General features: G+C 41.1%; 1 protein-coding gene across 1 annotated transcript in view; it reads left to right on the top strand.

The window, feature by feature from the left end:
* iqgap2 (IQ motif containing GTPase activating protein 2) overlaps positions 1–17712 on the top strand; it is a 103831-nt gene that overhangs the window by 26785 nt on the left and 59334 nt on the right. The window contains exons 3-8 of the mRNA XM_063018208.1: positions 1008–1164; positions 1500–1577; positions 6056–6132; positions 15306–15373; positions 16930–17043; positions 17210–17388. Of these exons, the coding sequence (XP_062874278.1) occupies positions 1008–1164; positions 1500–1577; positions 6056–6132; positions 15306–15373; positions 16930–17043; positions 17210–17388 (673 nt within the window). The remainder of the gene's footprint in view (positions 1–1007; positions 1165–1499; positions 1578–6055; positions 6133–15305; positions 15374–16929; positions 17044–17209; positions 17389–17712) is intronic.

Here is a 17712-nt window from a genome sequence, read left to right as displayed (position 1 = left end):
TGGGCCTCGTGGTCCGATCCAACAGACGAGCTACTGTAGCTCAAATTGCTGAAGAAGTTAGTGCTGGTTCTGATAGAAAGGTATCAGAATACACAGTGCATCACAGTTGCAGGGCTGTTTTGGCAGCAAAAGGGGGACCAACACAATATTAGGAAAGTGGTCATAATGTTATGCCTGATCAGTGTATACTAAATAATAGATGTGAATGCTTTAGTAACTAAAATTTTAATATTTAATAGGTATAAAAGCATGTTATGAACAACCAGTGGTTATAAAAAGTGTAAGGTGCTAAAGATCCGTCCCTCACTCTTATTGCATTGTCCTAATTTCTGGATATACCCAATTCCCATTTGTACTTTAATTACCTAAAGAATGGCACAATTATCCCTGGATGCGCAAAAAGCTGTGGGCTGCATCTTTACACCGCCCAGCAGTGAATTCTTATAGAGAACCTCAGCACATACAGAGGACCACGCTATTCTCTTTGTATTCCTTCACCACTCCAGTCACCACCTCAAACCAGTAAAATCACTGTCACAGCGGCAATGAAAATCTCATTCAGCCTTCCCTCCCTCAGACATGACCAATTGTGTCTATGGTGGCAAGTGGCACCACTAGACTTGACTTTGGGTGCGCTAGGGTATTAGACTGGTAGAGAGTGCTATAGTTTTTAATTAAATAATCCAAAGTTCCTGGTCATCGCATCTACATTGTGAAAGGACTCGTTCATATCAGGGGGAATAAAATCTGTTAGCAATGATGAATAACTTATCAGCTCCAGAAATAGGAGTCATTAGTTATTAGTTCATTGTCACTTGCTGCTTTATTCCAGTCAGGGTACCAATAGGTCCACTATCACCCAGATGCAGTAAGTGCAGGGCAGGAATACAGATAAAAACATTTTAACATTAATTTCAGGTCTAATAAATTATTTATACATGTAATCTAGGAATTACTGAGATTAAATCTAAACAAGATTGATACATAATTTATTTGTTTGTTCTTAGGTGGATTGAGGCCTGTCTAGAGGAGGAACTTCCTTCCACCACAGAGCTCGAAGGGGGTCTGAGGAACGGCGTGTACCTCGGCAAACTTGCCAAGTTCTTCGCCCCCAAAATGGTCTCTGACAAGAAGATCTATGATCGGGACCAGGCTCGTTACAAGGTATACATACATTCTAAATTAGGATTTAAGGGTCAAACTTTAAGTGCATGTTTAATTCAGGTGGAGTAAATTCTGCAGGTGTAAAAGACCCATGGATGGTCTATTTAATTATATGAATCTGCATTGGCCTCTTTTTTCGTTACCCCAGCTATTCATTTTAAAATGGCATGGGTGATGACAGCATGACTTGCAACAAGTCACATTTTAGAGCCAAGCCATTAGTCACATTTGTATTAGTGTTCAAAATGAGGTTTTACAAATTCATTAGACCATTTAATTACATGGTAGCCACTATTACTCTGGACTAATTTGCTTATTTGTCTTGTTTTGGTCAGCGCACAGGGCTACACTTCAGACATACGGACAACACAGTTCAGTGGCTCAGAGCTATGGAGTCTATAGGTCTACCAAAGGTAAGACACACAGTCCTGCACAATATGAGTTCTGGTGCGCAGAATCCCTGAGAAGGCAAAAACAATAAAACATCAAAGTCAGGGAAGTCAGGGGGAAGTTTTATGACCTTTATGACTTTCTGTTTGGCTGCCATTGAATTGATCTGCTGATCTGTACGTCAAGAGATGCATGCTGCAAACTAATGTTACAAAACGTTCTTGCTCGCAAATGTGCAAAAAGTTTCCTAATCTGAAATGAACACACTGAAGCTGTACTTTTGAGGCATGTCATCACAGCCGTATATGGTTGATTGCCAGTGTTTATAAGAATTTTTCGCTGTAATAAAGGTTTACATTCAGTTATGAAGGTCAGCTGTGCTGTGTATTGTAGCTTCCATTCATTCTATCATTTAATTTATCCGTGTAATTTAATGACGTGTGTGAAATGTGGCACTTTTCCTTAAAAATCTGTGAGATCTGATTTTTGTGAAATCTAAGCACATTGTCTCATGAATTAAGTAGGGCCCTAGTTATTCGTGACTCAGGAAAATATGTCATGTTCACTTATTAAAGAAGAAGTGAGAGGAAGATGTCATGTTTGTGTGAACCCACTGTACTTCCTTGCTTTAATACTTTGCTATACAGCTCATTATTGCAGGCTTTACGGCCATTCACACTGCTAAATACAGTATTTTTAAGCCTTTTACATTTCACAGCATAAACTTCGTCTCTTTCGCAGACGTTTTTTGTAATAAAAAGAATAATAAAAAAAAAAAATAAAAAAAAAAATTAATTAAAAAAGTAAAAAAAATAAATAAAAAAAAAATAACAAAATAAAAAAAAAATTAAAATAAAAAAATATATTAAAAATTAAATAAAAAAAATGAATGTAAAAAATTTTAATTTTAATGTAAAAAAAATAATAAAATAAATAACAGTTTTTTGTTAAAAAAAAAAGAATAATAAAAAAATTTAATAAAAAATAAATAAATTAAAAAACAAAAATTAAATAAAAAAACAAACAAAAAAACGAAAAAAAAGAAATAAAAACATTTAAAACAACAACTATTATTATAAGAACCCATCTCGTTCAATTGGATAGAGACTATTTGAAATGGCCTTAATCAGACTAGTCTATTCCGATTAAGTTCTTAGTCGCATTATTGGGTGGCAAGTTGACTTGGTGGGTAGCACTGTCTCCTTACAGCAAGAAGGTTCTGGGTTTGAATCCCAGGTAGAGCAGTCTGGCGTGGGTTACCTTCAGAAGCTCTTGTTTCCTCCCACAGTAAAACGACATGTAAGAGATACAAGATTGTCCATGTTGGACTGATGAATCTTGTGTAACCTGTAATACCTGTTCAGTCATAAATGTAACTTGGCTTAAATTCAATGAATAAATAAATAATTAAATATGGAGTGGCACTCTATGATCTTTGCGAATACCCCATCAGCAAAGGTTAAAATGGCCGCTTTAACCTCTCTCCCTCAGGCACAAGTTTTACCACTGCTTTATCCTGGTCAGGGTCACAATCAATCACTAAGCGCTATGCAGTAACACACCCCGGACAGTACTCCAATCCTGCTTGCGTCCTCCCCAAGACATAGCCAATCATGTCTGTATGTAAATGCTGGGGATTTAGCTTCAGTGCTTCGATGCAACCCTATTTTATGATTGAGTTCAGCCTGTTTGGACCCATGTTACTGTGTTTTTTGTTTTGCTAACATGCTTCGCTGCCAACACCTTGATGCACATGTGAGAGTGGTGACTGTCATTGTTTGTATGCTTGTACATTGACTGTGCATAAATAAAAAACTAAAGTTAAAAATGTATCAAGATGAAAGCTGCCTTGCTGCCCACTGCCTACCTAGGCTAAGTAGAGAGGATTCTAAGAAGACTGTACCCACAGTTTTTGCTTACTAAGCTAACAGAGTTAACCTTGGGCCATTCGAACCAATGGGCTGAGGCGACACAATCCGCTAGCATGCCAGCTAACATCTCCGTCTATGTTTCGAAAACTGTTACATTGTAACTGACAAACCAAATTGCAAATAAATTACACTTGTACACCTAAAGATCCTTTACAGGAATCAAACTTTTGCAAATTTTCAGATACAATTCATGTTTATCTTTTTGACTTTAACATTTCATTGAAATCATAATGTTAGGAAAAAGTTTTTGATGTATTGTTCTTTTGTTCCTAAAAGGTACACCGATCAGGCATAACATTATGACTACATTCCTAACTGACTGGTCTGCAGCTATGCAGCCCTATACGCAACAAATTGTGATGCACGGTGTATTCTGACACCTTTCTATCAGAACCAGCAATTTGAGCTACAGTAGCTCGTCTGTTGGATCGGACCACACGGGCCAGCCTTTGCTCCCCATGTGCATTAATGAGCCTTGGCTGTCCATGACCCTGTCGCCGGATTACCACTGTTCCTTTTTTGGACCACTTTTGATAGATACTGACCACTGCAGACCTGGAACACCCCACAAGAGCTGTGGTTTTTGAGATGCTCTGACCCAGTCGTCTAGCCATCACAATTTGGCCCTTGTCAAACTCGCTCAAATCCATAAGCTCGCCCATTTTACCTGCTTATAACACATCAACTTTGAGGATAAAATGTTCACGTGCTGCCTAATGTATCCCACCCACTAACAGGTGCCGTGATGAAGAAATAATCAGTATAAGACTTCACCTGTCAATGGTCATAATGTTATGTCTGGTTGGTGTATAAAATCGTGTATGTGTTTGCATCAGTTTGCTTGTGGTCTGCATCTCGTGTCTACCTGCAGAGTCTGAGTTTGCAGTACGAGGCAGAAAATTTCCCCTAAAGGCACGAAAGCGTCAGTTAGCTGAAAAATGAAACCGGTTTGATATGCAAACTCATTCAGTTCACTCATTAGATAATGACATCACAGTAAAATGTGAGCTTTTCATATAGTCCCTTCTTTAAAAGAAAAATCCAAAATGCATGTACAGCTGTAGAAACTTATAGCAGGTGTTACAGCTGTGGTCAGAAAGTACTTCTGCTAATGGTGGAATCAAATCTGCTTCTCTGTTAGACTTGATTGTCAAAAGTATGTGGACACCACTCCTAATTTTTAAATTAAAAAATTCAAGTGTTTCACAATATATAAAATAAATAATGTTTCTTTATAGCCTGGTGCACAAAGTAAGTTTGTCTGCATCTTGCCCTGTCCTCAACATCCTTCTCTCTCACCGCATCCATAAACCTTCTCTTAGGCCTTCTTCTCCTCCTCCTGCCTGGTGGCTCCATGATCAGCACCCTTCCTCCGATATGACTCTCATCCCTCCTCTGCACATGCTCAAACCATTTCAATGTGTCTGACCAAAAACCTAGTTTTAGCCTTGTTGCCTACTACCTACACAGGCATAAGTAGAAAGGATTCTAATTAATGGGCAGTTGTAGCCTAGAGGTTAAGGTACTGGACTAGTGAGCAGAAGGTTCCTGGTTCAAACCCCACCACTGCCAAGTTGCCACTGTTGGGCCCTTGAGCAAGGCCCTTAACCCTCACTTGCTTAGACTATAAGTCGCTTTGGATAAAAGTGTCTGATAAATGCAGAAAATATAAATGTAATAAGACCGACTTATAAGGCAGATTATTTAGACACACTACTTTGACAGCAATTATGATGATTACATCACCACAGTTTTGCTTACAAAGCTAACACAGTTAGTTTTTAGGCCATTCAGGCTACACAACATGCTAGTATACCAGCTAACATGTTCCTCTGTGTACCAAAAACAGTTAAATTGTCACTGACAAGCCCAAATTTGCAACTGCATAGCAGTTTCTATGATTCTCACCTTTTCTAAGTAGACTGACCACATCACTCCTGTCCTTCAGAGTCTTTACTGGTTACCTAGCGCATTCAAATCTCCTCACAGCCTGACTCCTCAATACTTTGATCTTCTACATCTATATGTCCTATCTTGTGCCTTATCACAAGCTTTAGGTCTTCTCAATGTTCCACGGTTTAAACTGACCATTGTGGGTGGTTGATCGTTTAGTGTGGTAGCCCCAAAATGATGGCACACTCCCTTTAAATCTATTTGATATGCCTCCTCTCTTTCTTCATTTGAATGTTATATCTGTAATGTCTTTTTGTTGTACTTCTGTATAATGTGTTCATGTTCTTTGATCGGAAAGCATCCTTGAGCATGGGGAATGCACTTTATATATACACTCTTTACAAATCTTTTGTAAAAACCCTCCCAGAAAAGGGGTGGGGGTAGACTCTCATTGACGTCCATGGTTGTGAAATGAGATGTCCAACAAGCGTATGGTCATGTCTTCATCTCCTGATGGTCATATAGTGTTTTATGCATTCAACCACAGCTCATTTCATTGTGTTTTATGTCCCTGAATAAATCATACATGATTAAAGTTTAAATATGTTCTTGGTTCCTTGGCGTCACGAGACAAGCTGAATAAAATACTGATGACTAATAGAGGTTTCTTTTTTCAGATATTCTATCCTGAAACAACTGACGTGTATGATCGCAAGAACATGCCCAAGGTGATCTACTGCATTCATGCACTCAGGTACTGGTCATGTTTTTTTATTCCACTTACTGCTGACAAAAATGTTCATGTGTCATTTAAAGCGATGTAATAAGTTAATATGCTAGCAGCAGGTCCACTACCATTAAGAATTTCAGCTGCTGAATTAGTGTCTTAACGATGCTTCTGGCCTAGCTGGATACTCAACAGACACAGTTGGCCGTGCCTGCGGAGGGGGAGGTCGTATAGTGTTTGTCCTTATTGCCACAGCAACAGCGAATGCTACTCTCTGGTTTAGAACACCAGCATTAGTATTAGAGTAGTGTGGCACTTTGTGACAATCCAGGTGACTTTACAGGGGTCAGAGAGAGAGACAGAGAGAGTGTTAGGTTGCAGCCCTTCTCAGCCAGTGTGGGGGTGGTGCAGGCAGCAAAGAAATTGGAAAGAGAAATTAAGGTAAATACATTAGGATAGGAATAAGGGGGTAAAAGAAGAAGCAGTAGTCCAGGTGGTCCAGGAGTCAGAGGGTCTGTCTGAAAATGTAGTGAGCTGCCATGTTGTTACTGCCCACCTAGGCAGCTGCCTAAGTAGAGAGGATTCCATTAAGCCATTGAACTAGCCATGAGGCAGATTATTTAGATGCACTACTTCGACAGCGATTACAACAAACCTGCAGTTTTCGCTTGCTAAGCTTACACAGTTAGCCTCAGGCCATTTAAACCAATGGGCTGAGGCAACAGAACCCGCTAGCATGCCAGCCTTCATTTCTACCGAAAACAGTTAAATTGCCACTGAGAAGCCTGAATTTGCAAATACTCTTTGTTGTTGCGTATTTGTCCGCCGTATTTGTATTTTTTTGTGCCGCACTGAATGCTGGGATTGCCTTCATTGCTAAGGAAGCATCGGATTCTCCATCAGTATTTAGTCTAGTTTTTTTCCTCTTTCCAGAACATTCATATGGTAGATTAGCTTCTCTAGTTTATGATTCAGTCAGAGTGTTTAACCTGTTCATAGTTGTTGACCTGTTAGATAAGTACAATTTTAGAACTTGTTACAGTATGTCACCACATACAGCCATTCTGTATGCAGGTTGACTCAAGGTTGCCAGAATTTTCCTGAGTATAGCTCACAGAATGCATGGTTTTATTTCCTACTGTGGGTGTTAATGTTTTTAACCACAACCCCAAATCAGAAAAAGTTGGGACAGTATGGAAAATGCAAATAAAATAAAAATGCAGTGTTTGTCAAGCAAACCTTTGTCAAGCACTACAATACAGAGTTACATGCACAAATGCCACTTAAAACTTTACTGTGCAAAAAAAGAAGCCTTATGTTAACCATGTCCAGAAGCGGCGTCGACTTCTCTGGGCTCTGAGGCATCTAGGATGGACCATTACACAGTAGAAAACGTGTATTGTGGTCAGATAAATGAAAAAAATGGACGCCGTGTGCTCCGGACCAAAGACAAAAAGGACCATCCAGACTGTTATCAGCAACAAGTCCAAAAGCCAGGGTCCGTCATGGCAAAGGTCATTAACACTTCTGTGATGGCAGCATTAATGCAGAAAAGTACATTGAGATCTTAGAGCAACATGTGCTGCCTTCAAGATGTCGTCTTTTCCAGGGATGTCCATGCATTTTTCAACAAGACAATGCAAAACCACAAGCTGCACACATTACAAAGGCACGGCTGCGGAAGAAGAGGGTACGGGTGCTGGACTGGCCTGCCTGCAGTCCTGACCTGTCCCCAATAGAGAATGTGTGGAGAATTTTGAAACGAAAAATGTGACAACAACGACCTCGTACTGTTGCACATCTTAAGACGTGTTTGCAGGAAGAATGGAACAAAATAAAAGCTGAAACACTAAATCACTTGGTCTCCTCAGTGCCAAAAATTAAATGCTTTACTGTCCCAACTTATTTTGGAATGTGTTGGAGGCCTGAAATGCAGGAATTGATGTTTATTAATAAATGAAATGAAGTTAAGCAGACAAAACATTAAATATCTCAGGTTCATCCTGTCTGCAATCAAATAAAAGTTAAAATAAATGTAAGAAACTTTTTTTTTTTTATATTATTTGCATTTTCCAACTTGTCCCAACTTTTTTACACAATGAGAATTATTAATCCAGAGTACTTTCTATGCAGTGTGTACATTGATATCAATTTAAGCAGTGTTAGATCTTTATAGTATCAGATCCACATTCAGCTTGTGGTTTTTTCTTGTTTCTCGAGCCCTTGTCATGACAACCAAAAACCCACACGAAGCTCAGCCTTTAGGGCTTGATGGTTTCAGAAACAGCTGCCATGTGGTACATCTTCTCCAGAGCCTTACTGGTTTACTTCCTGTCTGCTTTTAGTTATTTCCTGTCTGTGTTTCCTGTTGATTCCCGCCATTCTGCCACAGCACCAGCTCTTGTTGTTTATAGAACACATGGCCTGTTTAGTTTACTATACAATAAGAGGAACTCCGTCATCCATCAACCATCATTAAATATGGGTTTCCCTAAATTTGAATGTGTAATGCTTATGAATTCAGTCATGCGAAGTGGAAAAGTATAATGATCATGGTTAGAACAATAACAACGATGGATGATTTTTAACCTAGAGGTTAGATTGTAGATTGTAGTTTGCAGTTCTTGCTGGATTTAGTGCCTTTCACTGACGCATGTTTTTGTAATAACGGTTACGCTGCTGTGCAATCAGGTGCCAAGCCCTGCAGGAAATCTGTGTAAAGAGATGGTTTCTGTTTCCATTCTACTACACTGTGCATACGTATTACATTACAGCCGACAGTGCCGGCGCCTCACAGTTTATAGTGATTTTCAGTTCTCCTTCGGACCTATTATAAATAACCTTTGTAAATATAACCTTTGATATATACATATCATATATATATATACAGTACAGGCCAAAAGTTTGGACACACCTTCTCATTCCTGTGGTTTTTCTTAATTTTTTTAAATTTTCTACATTGTAGATTAATACTAAAGACATCCAAACTATGAAGGAACACATATGGAATTATGTAGTAAACAAAAAAGTGTTAAACAAACCAGAATATGTTTTATATTTTAGATTCTTCAAAGTAGCCATATTTTGCTTTAATGACAGATTTGCACACTCTTTGAAATTTTCTCAACCAGCTTTATTAGGTATCCACCTGGAATGGTTTTCAATGAATGTTTGCGCCTTGTCTAGAGTGAATTTTTGGAATTTGTTGCTTTTTTAATGTGTTTGAGACCATCAGTTGGGTTGTGCAGAGGTAGAGTTGGTAAAATATAAAACATATTCTGGTTTGTTTAACACTTTTTGGTTCACTACATAATTCTTCATAGTTTGGATGTCTTCAGTATTAATCTACAATGTAGAAAATAAAAATAATCAAGAAAAAACATTGAAGAGAAGGTGTGTCCAAACTTTTGACTGGTGTGTCCAAACTTTTGGCCTGTACTGTATGTATATATATATATACAGTGGGGTAAAAAAGTATTTAGTCAGCCACTGATTGTGCAGGTTCTCCTACTTAGAAAGATGAGAGAGGTCTGTAATTTTCATCATAGCTACACTTCAACTATGAGAGACAAAATGACAAAAAAATAATCCAGGAAATCTATAGAATAAAGCAGTGTTAGATCAATAGAGAATTAGATAAATAAATAATTTATTTGTAAATTATGGTGGAAAATAAGTATTTGGTCACCCACAAACAAGCAAGATTTCTGGCTCTCACAGACCTGTAACTTCTTCTTTAAGAAGCTCTTCTGTCCTCCACTCGTTACCTGTATTAATGGCACCTGTTTGACCTCGTTATCTGTATAAAAGACACCTGTCCACAGCCTCAAACAGTCAGACTCCAAACTCAACCATGGCCAAGACCAAAGAGCTGTCGAAGGACACCAGGAAGAAAATTGTAGACCTGCACCAGTCTGGGAAGAGTGAATCTACAATAGGCAAGCAGGTTGGTGTGAATAAATCAACTGTGGGAGCAATTGTAAGAAAATGGAAGACATACAAGACCATTGATAATCTCCCTCGATCTGGGGCCCCACGCAAGATCTCATCCCGTGGGGTCAAAATGATCATGAGAACGGTGAGCAAAAATCCCAGAACTACACGGAGGGACCTGATGAATGACCTGCAGAGAGCTGGGACCAAAGTAACAAAGGCTACCATCAGTAACACACTACGCCGAGAGGGACTCAAATCCTGCAGTGCCAGGCGTGTCCCCCTGCTTAAGCCAGTACATGTCCAGGCCCGTCTGAAGTTTGCCAGAGAGCATATGGATGATCCAGAAGAGGATTGGGAGAATATCATGTGGTCAGATGAAACCAAAATGGAACTTTTTGGTAAAAACTCAACTCGTCGTGTTTGGAGGAAGAAGAAGAACCAAAGAACACCATACCTACTGTGAAGCATGGGGGTGGAAACATCATGCTTTGGGGCTGTTTTTCTGCAAAGGGGACAGGACGACTGATCCGTGTTAAGGGAAGAATGAACGGGGGCCATGTATCGTGAGATTTTAAGCCAAAACCTCCTTCCATCAGTGAGAACATTGAAGATGGAACATGGCTGGGTCTTCCAGCATGACAATGATCCCAAACACATCGCTCGGGCAACGAAGGAGTGGCTCCGTAAAAAGCATTTCAAAATTTGTGGAGTGAGTTGAAAATCTGTGTTGCCCAGCGACAGCCCCAAAACATCACTGCTCTAGAGGAGATCTGCATGGAGGAATGGGCCAAAACCTGGTGAAGACTTACAGGAAACGTTTGACCTCTGTCATTGCCAACAAAGGTTATGTTACAAAGTATTGAGTTGAACTTTTGTTATTGACCAAATACTTATTTTCCACCATAATTTACAAATAAATTCTTTAAAAATCCTACAATGTTATTTCCTGGATTTTTTTTTTCTCATTTTGTCTCTCATAGTTGAAGTGTACCTATGATGAAAATTACAGACCTCTCTCATCTTTCTAAGTAGGAGAACTTGCACAATCAGTGGCTGACTAAATACTTTTTGACCCCACTGTATATTCTATCTGTTTCTCTACATACCTTTTTAGCCTGCTTTCATGCTTTCACCCTGTTCTTTAATGGTCAGGACCCCCTACATGACCACTACAGAGTAGATATTATTTAGGTGGTGGATCATTCTCAGCACTGCAGTGACACTGACATGGTAATGGTGTGTTAGTGTGTGACACAGCAGTGCTGTTGGAGTTTTTAAATACTGTGCCCACTCACTGTCCACTCCTACCTAGGTGGTCCACCTTGTAGATGTAAAGTCAGAGACGATCGCTCATCTATTGCTGCTGTTTGAGTTGGTCATCTTCTAGACCTTCATCAGTGGTCACAGGATGCTGCCCACGGGGCACTGTTGGCTGGATATTTTTGGTTGGTGGACTATTTTTAGTCCAGCAGTTACACTGAGGTGTTTAAAAACTCCAGCAGCACTGCTGTGTCTGATCCACTCATACCAGCACAACACACACTAACACACCACCACCATGTCAGTGTCACTGCAGTGCTGAGAATGATCCACCACTTAAATAATACCTGCTTTGTGTTGGTCCTGTGGGGGTCCTGACCATTAAAGTACAGCATGAAAGGAGGCTAACAAAGCATGCAGAGAAACAGATGGACTACAGTCAGTAATTGTAGAACTACAAAGTGTTTCTATATGGTAAGTGGAGCTGATAAAATGAACAGTGAGTGTAGAATCAAGGAGGTGGTTTTAATGTTATGGCTGATCTGTGTATATTCTGTTCTGGTGGCACAGCGGTAAATCATGCTTGCCCACTACCGCATAATGCAGTTGGCCATTTCAGTAAGAGTTAATGCTGAACTTCCTCGTTTGCGCAGCAGACGACCGCAGTTAGCAAATACCTGTCGACGTGTTTACTGACTGACAACAGGAAGCTCCAACAGTCCGGCTGTAGGGATTGTTTTATGGTGTTTGTCCTGTCCTGTTCTTTCTTCCTCTGTCTCTATCCCTCTGCTCCTCTAAGTCTGACTTCCTCCTGCTTCCTCTTACAAACACTTCCTTCCTGACCCTGTAGTCAATTTAGCTCTCAGCTAGACCAAGCAGCCTTGAGATCTAAACGATCCAGAGAAACCCCCCTGCTGATATGAGAGGGGGTTCAGTGGTCTGTGGGTGCTGTTGAAATGTGATCCTGTGTTTAGAAGCAATCTGTCCAGTAGTTACAGTTGCCCTTCCTTTCGTTGGTTTAAAGGCTGTAAACAATTTAATTCTTGATTGGGCAGTAAGGGTCTGTCTGCAAACCTAGTGAGCTCTCTGAGAAGGCTGTCTAAATTCTTAGATACTTTAAAATGCTGCCTACTAAGGTGTCTTAATTCAAAGCGATAGCCTGACTGAATAACGATGGCTCATCTGATGCTTCATAACATTAAAACCACCTCTTTGTTTTTACACACACTGTCCATTTTATCAGCTCCACTCACCATATAGAAGCACTTTGTAGTTCTACAATTACTGACTGTAGTCCATATCTTTCTCGACATACTTTTTTAGCCCGTTCTTCAATGGTCAGGACTCTCCCAGTACCACCACAGAGCAGGTATTATTTGGTGGTGGTGTATTAGCGTGTGGCTCAGACACAGCAGCTCTGCTGGAGTTTTTAAATACCGTGTCCACTCACTGTCCACTCTATTAGACACTCCTACTTAGTTGGTCCACCTTGTAGATGTAAAGTCAGAGACGATCTCTCATCTATTGCTGCTGTTTGAGTTGGTCATCTTGTAGACCTTCATCAGTGGTCACAGGACGCTGCCCAGGGGGTGTCTGATCCACTCATACCAGCACAACACACACTAACACATAACCACCATGTCAGTGACAGTGAGGCTAAAAGCATGTAGAGAAACAGATGGACTACAGTCAGTAATTGTAGAACTACAAATTGCTTCTATATGGTAAGTGGAACTGATAGAATGGATAGTGAGTGTAGAAACAAGGAGGTGGTTGTGTATATATATATATATAAATAACTGTCAATGACAGTTTAACCATTTTCCATACACAGCGGTAGATGTTATCTGGCATGCTAGTGGGTTGTGCCGCCTCAGCCCATTGGTTTGAATGGGCTAGCGGAATATGCCGGTGCGCCACCTGTGTTAGTTTAGTAACTGTGTTAGCTTAGTAATCGCTGTCTAAATAGTGCGTCTAAATAATCTGCCTTACGAGTTCGATGTCTTATTAGAATCCTCACTACTTAAGCAGCTGCCTAGATAGACAGTAAGCAGCAAGGCAGCTCACTAGGTTCCAGAGAGGCCCAGAGTGTGTCTAAGTGCCTGGATCAAACATTTTGCTCTTTGCCCTTGATGTTAAGTGTAAGGTAAAGAAAGTAATGAAACTGTTGATTGTGTTTAGAGGTCAAAGGTAGAAGTGAATAAGCTTATCTTGCGCACACACACGCACACACACACACACACACACACACACACACACACACACACACACACACACTTCAATAATGAATGGAATACTTGACCTCAATCAGTAAGTTGATTAAAGTTTAATGGAGTTTCCAGACACCTGTATTCTAGTTTGAGTGCTTTAAAATTTAAGGTTGGTCAGATACTGACCTCTAGTGTTTAAATATTTTCCTTCTTATTTTAGCTGTTCTGTATTTAAGGGTCACCACAGCAGATCATTTTAGTGCGTTTTCACACTGGATCTCCTTTCTGATGCAACCCTCCTTTTTATCCGGTCTTGGGACCCCAAGTGTACCTCTTAATAGCTAGGCTGTTTGGCCATCCCCCCAACTTCCCCCTTCATGTTTATGTAGACCACTGTGCCACCTAAGAACCCACCTGCTGTCTGCATTCAAATTCATCTTAAAGGTGATGAGGAGGGCCGCTCAGGTGGCGCAGCGGTAAAAACACACGCTGCAAACAGGCTGGGATCTCGAATACATCGTATCGAACCTCAGCTCTGCTTTGCCGGCTGAAGGCTGAGCGGCCACATGAACAACGATTGGCCGGTTGTTCAGGGGGGCGGGACTAAGCCGGATCTGTCAGACTGGTGCAATTACGACCATCTCTGCTGGCTGATTAGAGCCGCCTGCACAGAGATGAGGAAGGAGTGCTCTTAGGGTTTGTTTCTCAGTACACAACGCTAGGTGGCAAAACACTCGTCAATGTGTGGGTGAAAAGATGCATGCGGCTTGCTGCCCACGTGTCGGAGGGGGCGTGGGTTAGCTTCGATCTCTTCGGTCAGAGCAGGGATCGGCATAGGCAGAGAGGAAGCATGATGCAATCGGGCAATTGGACGTGCTAAAAGGGGGAGAAAAAGGGGAGAAAATGCATTAAAAAAAAAAGGTGATGAGGAGGAGGCGCCCAGGTGGCGCAGCGGGATATTCCGCTAGCACACCAGCGCCAAGATTCTGAACTTCTCGGTTCGAAACTCGGTGCCATCTAGCGGGCATAATAGGCAGTGCTTGCAGGGAGGGATGACCGGACTATGTGGGTGGGGTCTTCAAACGCTGTGTAAGGATCCTGATTGGCGGATAGAGGTGCCTGTGCAGAGTGCATGGGTGGAAAAGGGTTCTGTTAAGGGCTGCGTGCGGGTTGGAGGAGGCGTGAGCAGCAATGTACCTTCCACAACTGCAAAAAAAGGGGATCCCCAGCAGGTATATAAAAGGTGATGATGAGGTTGAGGTCAGGGCTCTTCCAACCATGCATAACAAACCTTTTCTCTATTAAAATCACTTTGTTTACATAGCCACTGCCATGTAAAGCCACATAAAGATTTCACCCAAACTGTTGCTACATTTTTTAAAGTGCATAATTCACTAGTATGGTGTATTATGAGCAGTCGTTGCTCAGCGGTCTAGTAATAAGAAGCTCACTTGTTCAACCACTGTTGGCTCAATTTTGAATAAATGCATCAGCTAAATGTCATAAAGCTTCCAGGGTGGAGGAGGAGAAGAAGGCCAAGGGAGAGGTTTATGGATGCTGTGAGGGAGGACATACATGTGGTTGCTGTATCAGTGTCTATGGTGTAATTAATGACCTCTAAAGAAAATCATTTCTTAATTCTTGTGGTTTTTACAGAAATGAATAATAACCGTGTTATTTCTTTTTTATTATATTAAAGCTTGTCAGTATTTATACAGATGCATTTTCAAATGAAAACTTATTAATGTGCAGATATATTTGTTTAAAATTGCAATATGCTGTGTGTGTTTGCAGTTTATACCTCTATAAGTTGGGGATTGCGCCCCAGATCCAGGATTTGCTCGGGAAAGTGGACTTCACAGGTATGTTTACACAGGACAGTTCTACAATACTTTCATAGGTAAATTACTTCGATATCATCATCAGAGTAAAACTGGAGAGCAGAGCCTTTACGTTCTGTCATACTTGTGAAACGATTTGATCAGAATAGTCGTCCTTATGTCCATTACTCTGGTCTTTATAAGAACACCTGTCATATGCATACTGGTGTCTGTTGGGTAAATTGCATTAGACCATAAATTTTTTTTTTTTATCAAGATGTTTAACAGGTACCCATTCATACACGTTTAAACAAACAAAACTACGACAATCCTGCTAATAGCTTTAATAATAATAGATAGATAGATACACAGTATTGCCATAAGTATTCACTCACCCATCCAAATCACTGAATTCAGGTGTTCCAATCACGTCCATGGCCACAGGTGTATAAAACCAAGCACCTAGGCATGCAGACTGCTTCTACAAACATTTCTGAAAGAATAGGTCTCTCTCAGGAGCTCAGTGAATTCCAGCCTGGTACTGTGATAGGATGCCACCTGTGCAACAAGTCCAGCCGTGAAATTTCCTCGCTACTAAATATTCCACAGTCAACTGTCAGTGGTATTATAACAAAGTGGAAGCGCTTGGGAACGACAGCAACTCAGCCACAAGTGGTAGGCCACGTGCGGGGTCAGTTCATGACCGAGCAGCTGCATCCAAGCCTCACATCACTACGCGCAATGCAAAGCGTCAGATGCAGTGGTGTAGAGCACGCCGCCAGTGGACTCTAGAGCAGTGGAGACGTGTTCTCTGGAGTGATGAATCACGCTTCTCCAGCTGGCAATCCGATGGACGAGTCTGGGTTTGGCGGTTGCCAGGAGAACGGTACTTGTCTGACTGCACTGTGCCAAGTGTAAAGTATGGAGGAGGGGGGGATTATGGTGTGGGGTTGTTTTTCAGGAGTTGGGCTCGGCCCCTTAGTTCCAGTAAAAGGAACTCTTAATGCTTCAGCATACCAAGAGATTTTGGACAATTTCATGCTCCCAACTTTGTGGGAACAGTTTGGGGATGGCCCCTGCCTGTTCAAACATGACTGCGCACCAGTGCACAAAGCAAGGTCCATAACGACATGGATGAGCGAGTTTGGTGTAAAAGAACTTGACTGGCCTGCAACCCGATAGAACACCTTTGGGATGAATTAGAGCGGAGACAGGCAGAGTGGAGAGTGTCTGACCTCACAAATGCGCTTGTGGAAGAATGGTCAAAAATTCCCATAAACACACTCCTGAACCTTGTGGAAACCTTCCCAGGAGAGTTGAAGCTGTTATAGCTGCAAAGGGTGTCCAACATCATATTAAACCCTATGGATTAAGAATGGGATGTCACTTAAGTTCATATGCGTGTGAAGGCAGTTCTTACCTGTCCTGTCATGATTGTAACCAAAGTGTGTAAAACATGACTTTAAAATCCCAATAAATAAATAACTTGATTCACTCGGCTGTTCGACAGGTTACTGTATTAAGGAAAAGCGTATTTTGTTCTTAGTCGTAATAGTATTCAGTATTTTACAATAAGTCATAGTGTTCCCTGTCCACAGAGGAGGAGATCAGTAACATGCGGAAAGAACTGGAGAAGTATGGAATACAGATGCCGACCTTCAGCAAGATTGGTGGCATCCTGGCAAACGAACTGTCAGTGGATGAAGCTGCGTGTAAGTAGCTACCCTTATCTAAGAGTGTCGGTGCTATTCGTACTGTATGGCAGAGACCCAAGGATCTTGGTTCCTTACTTTGAATGACATGCCATTAATTAATTGACTCCAGAATCTGAGACGTTAGAGTTATTTATGTGGCTCCTATTCTTGTGTGTCCCTGCAGTGCATGCCGCTGTAATAGCCATTAACGAAGCTGTCGACAAGGGCCAGGCTGAGGCCACTTTTTCAGCTCTGAGGAACCCCAATGCCATGCTGAGGAACATCCAGGGGAATCTGGCTCAGGGCTACCAGGATACTCTTATCACATCCAAGAAGAGAAAAGAGATCCAAGCTTCTGGACGTGTAAGTCACATAGATGCATGTAGTATTTATACACAATGCAGCTATTGAAGGATATGTTCACGACTAGTGGTCACGCACATTTAGTGTAGCATGGCATAGCACATTTATAGCACATTTCCTAACTGCCAATTCTCAAAACAACATTGTATATGAAAAAAGAAGTCACTTTTTAAGAAGACACCAGCCCCAAACATCCAGCCAAAATACACCGCTCAGCCATAACATTAAAACCACCTCCTTGTTTGTACACTCACTGTCCATTTTATCAGCTCCACTTACCATATAGAAGCATATAGTTTTACAATTACTGACTGTAGTCCATCT

Source organism: Trichomycterus rosablanca, chromosome 21 (genome assembly GCF_030014385.1).
Source record: "Trichomycterus rosablanca isolate fTriRos1 chromosome 21, fTriRos1.hap1, whole genome shotgun sequence".
In the NCBI taxonomy this organism is placed as follows: Eukaryota; Metazoa; Chordata; class Actinopteri; order Siluriformes; family Trichomycteridae; genus Trichomycterus; species Trichomycterus rosablanca.
This window is presented reverse-complemented; position numbering and strand designations above follow the sequence as displayed.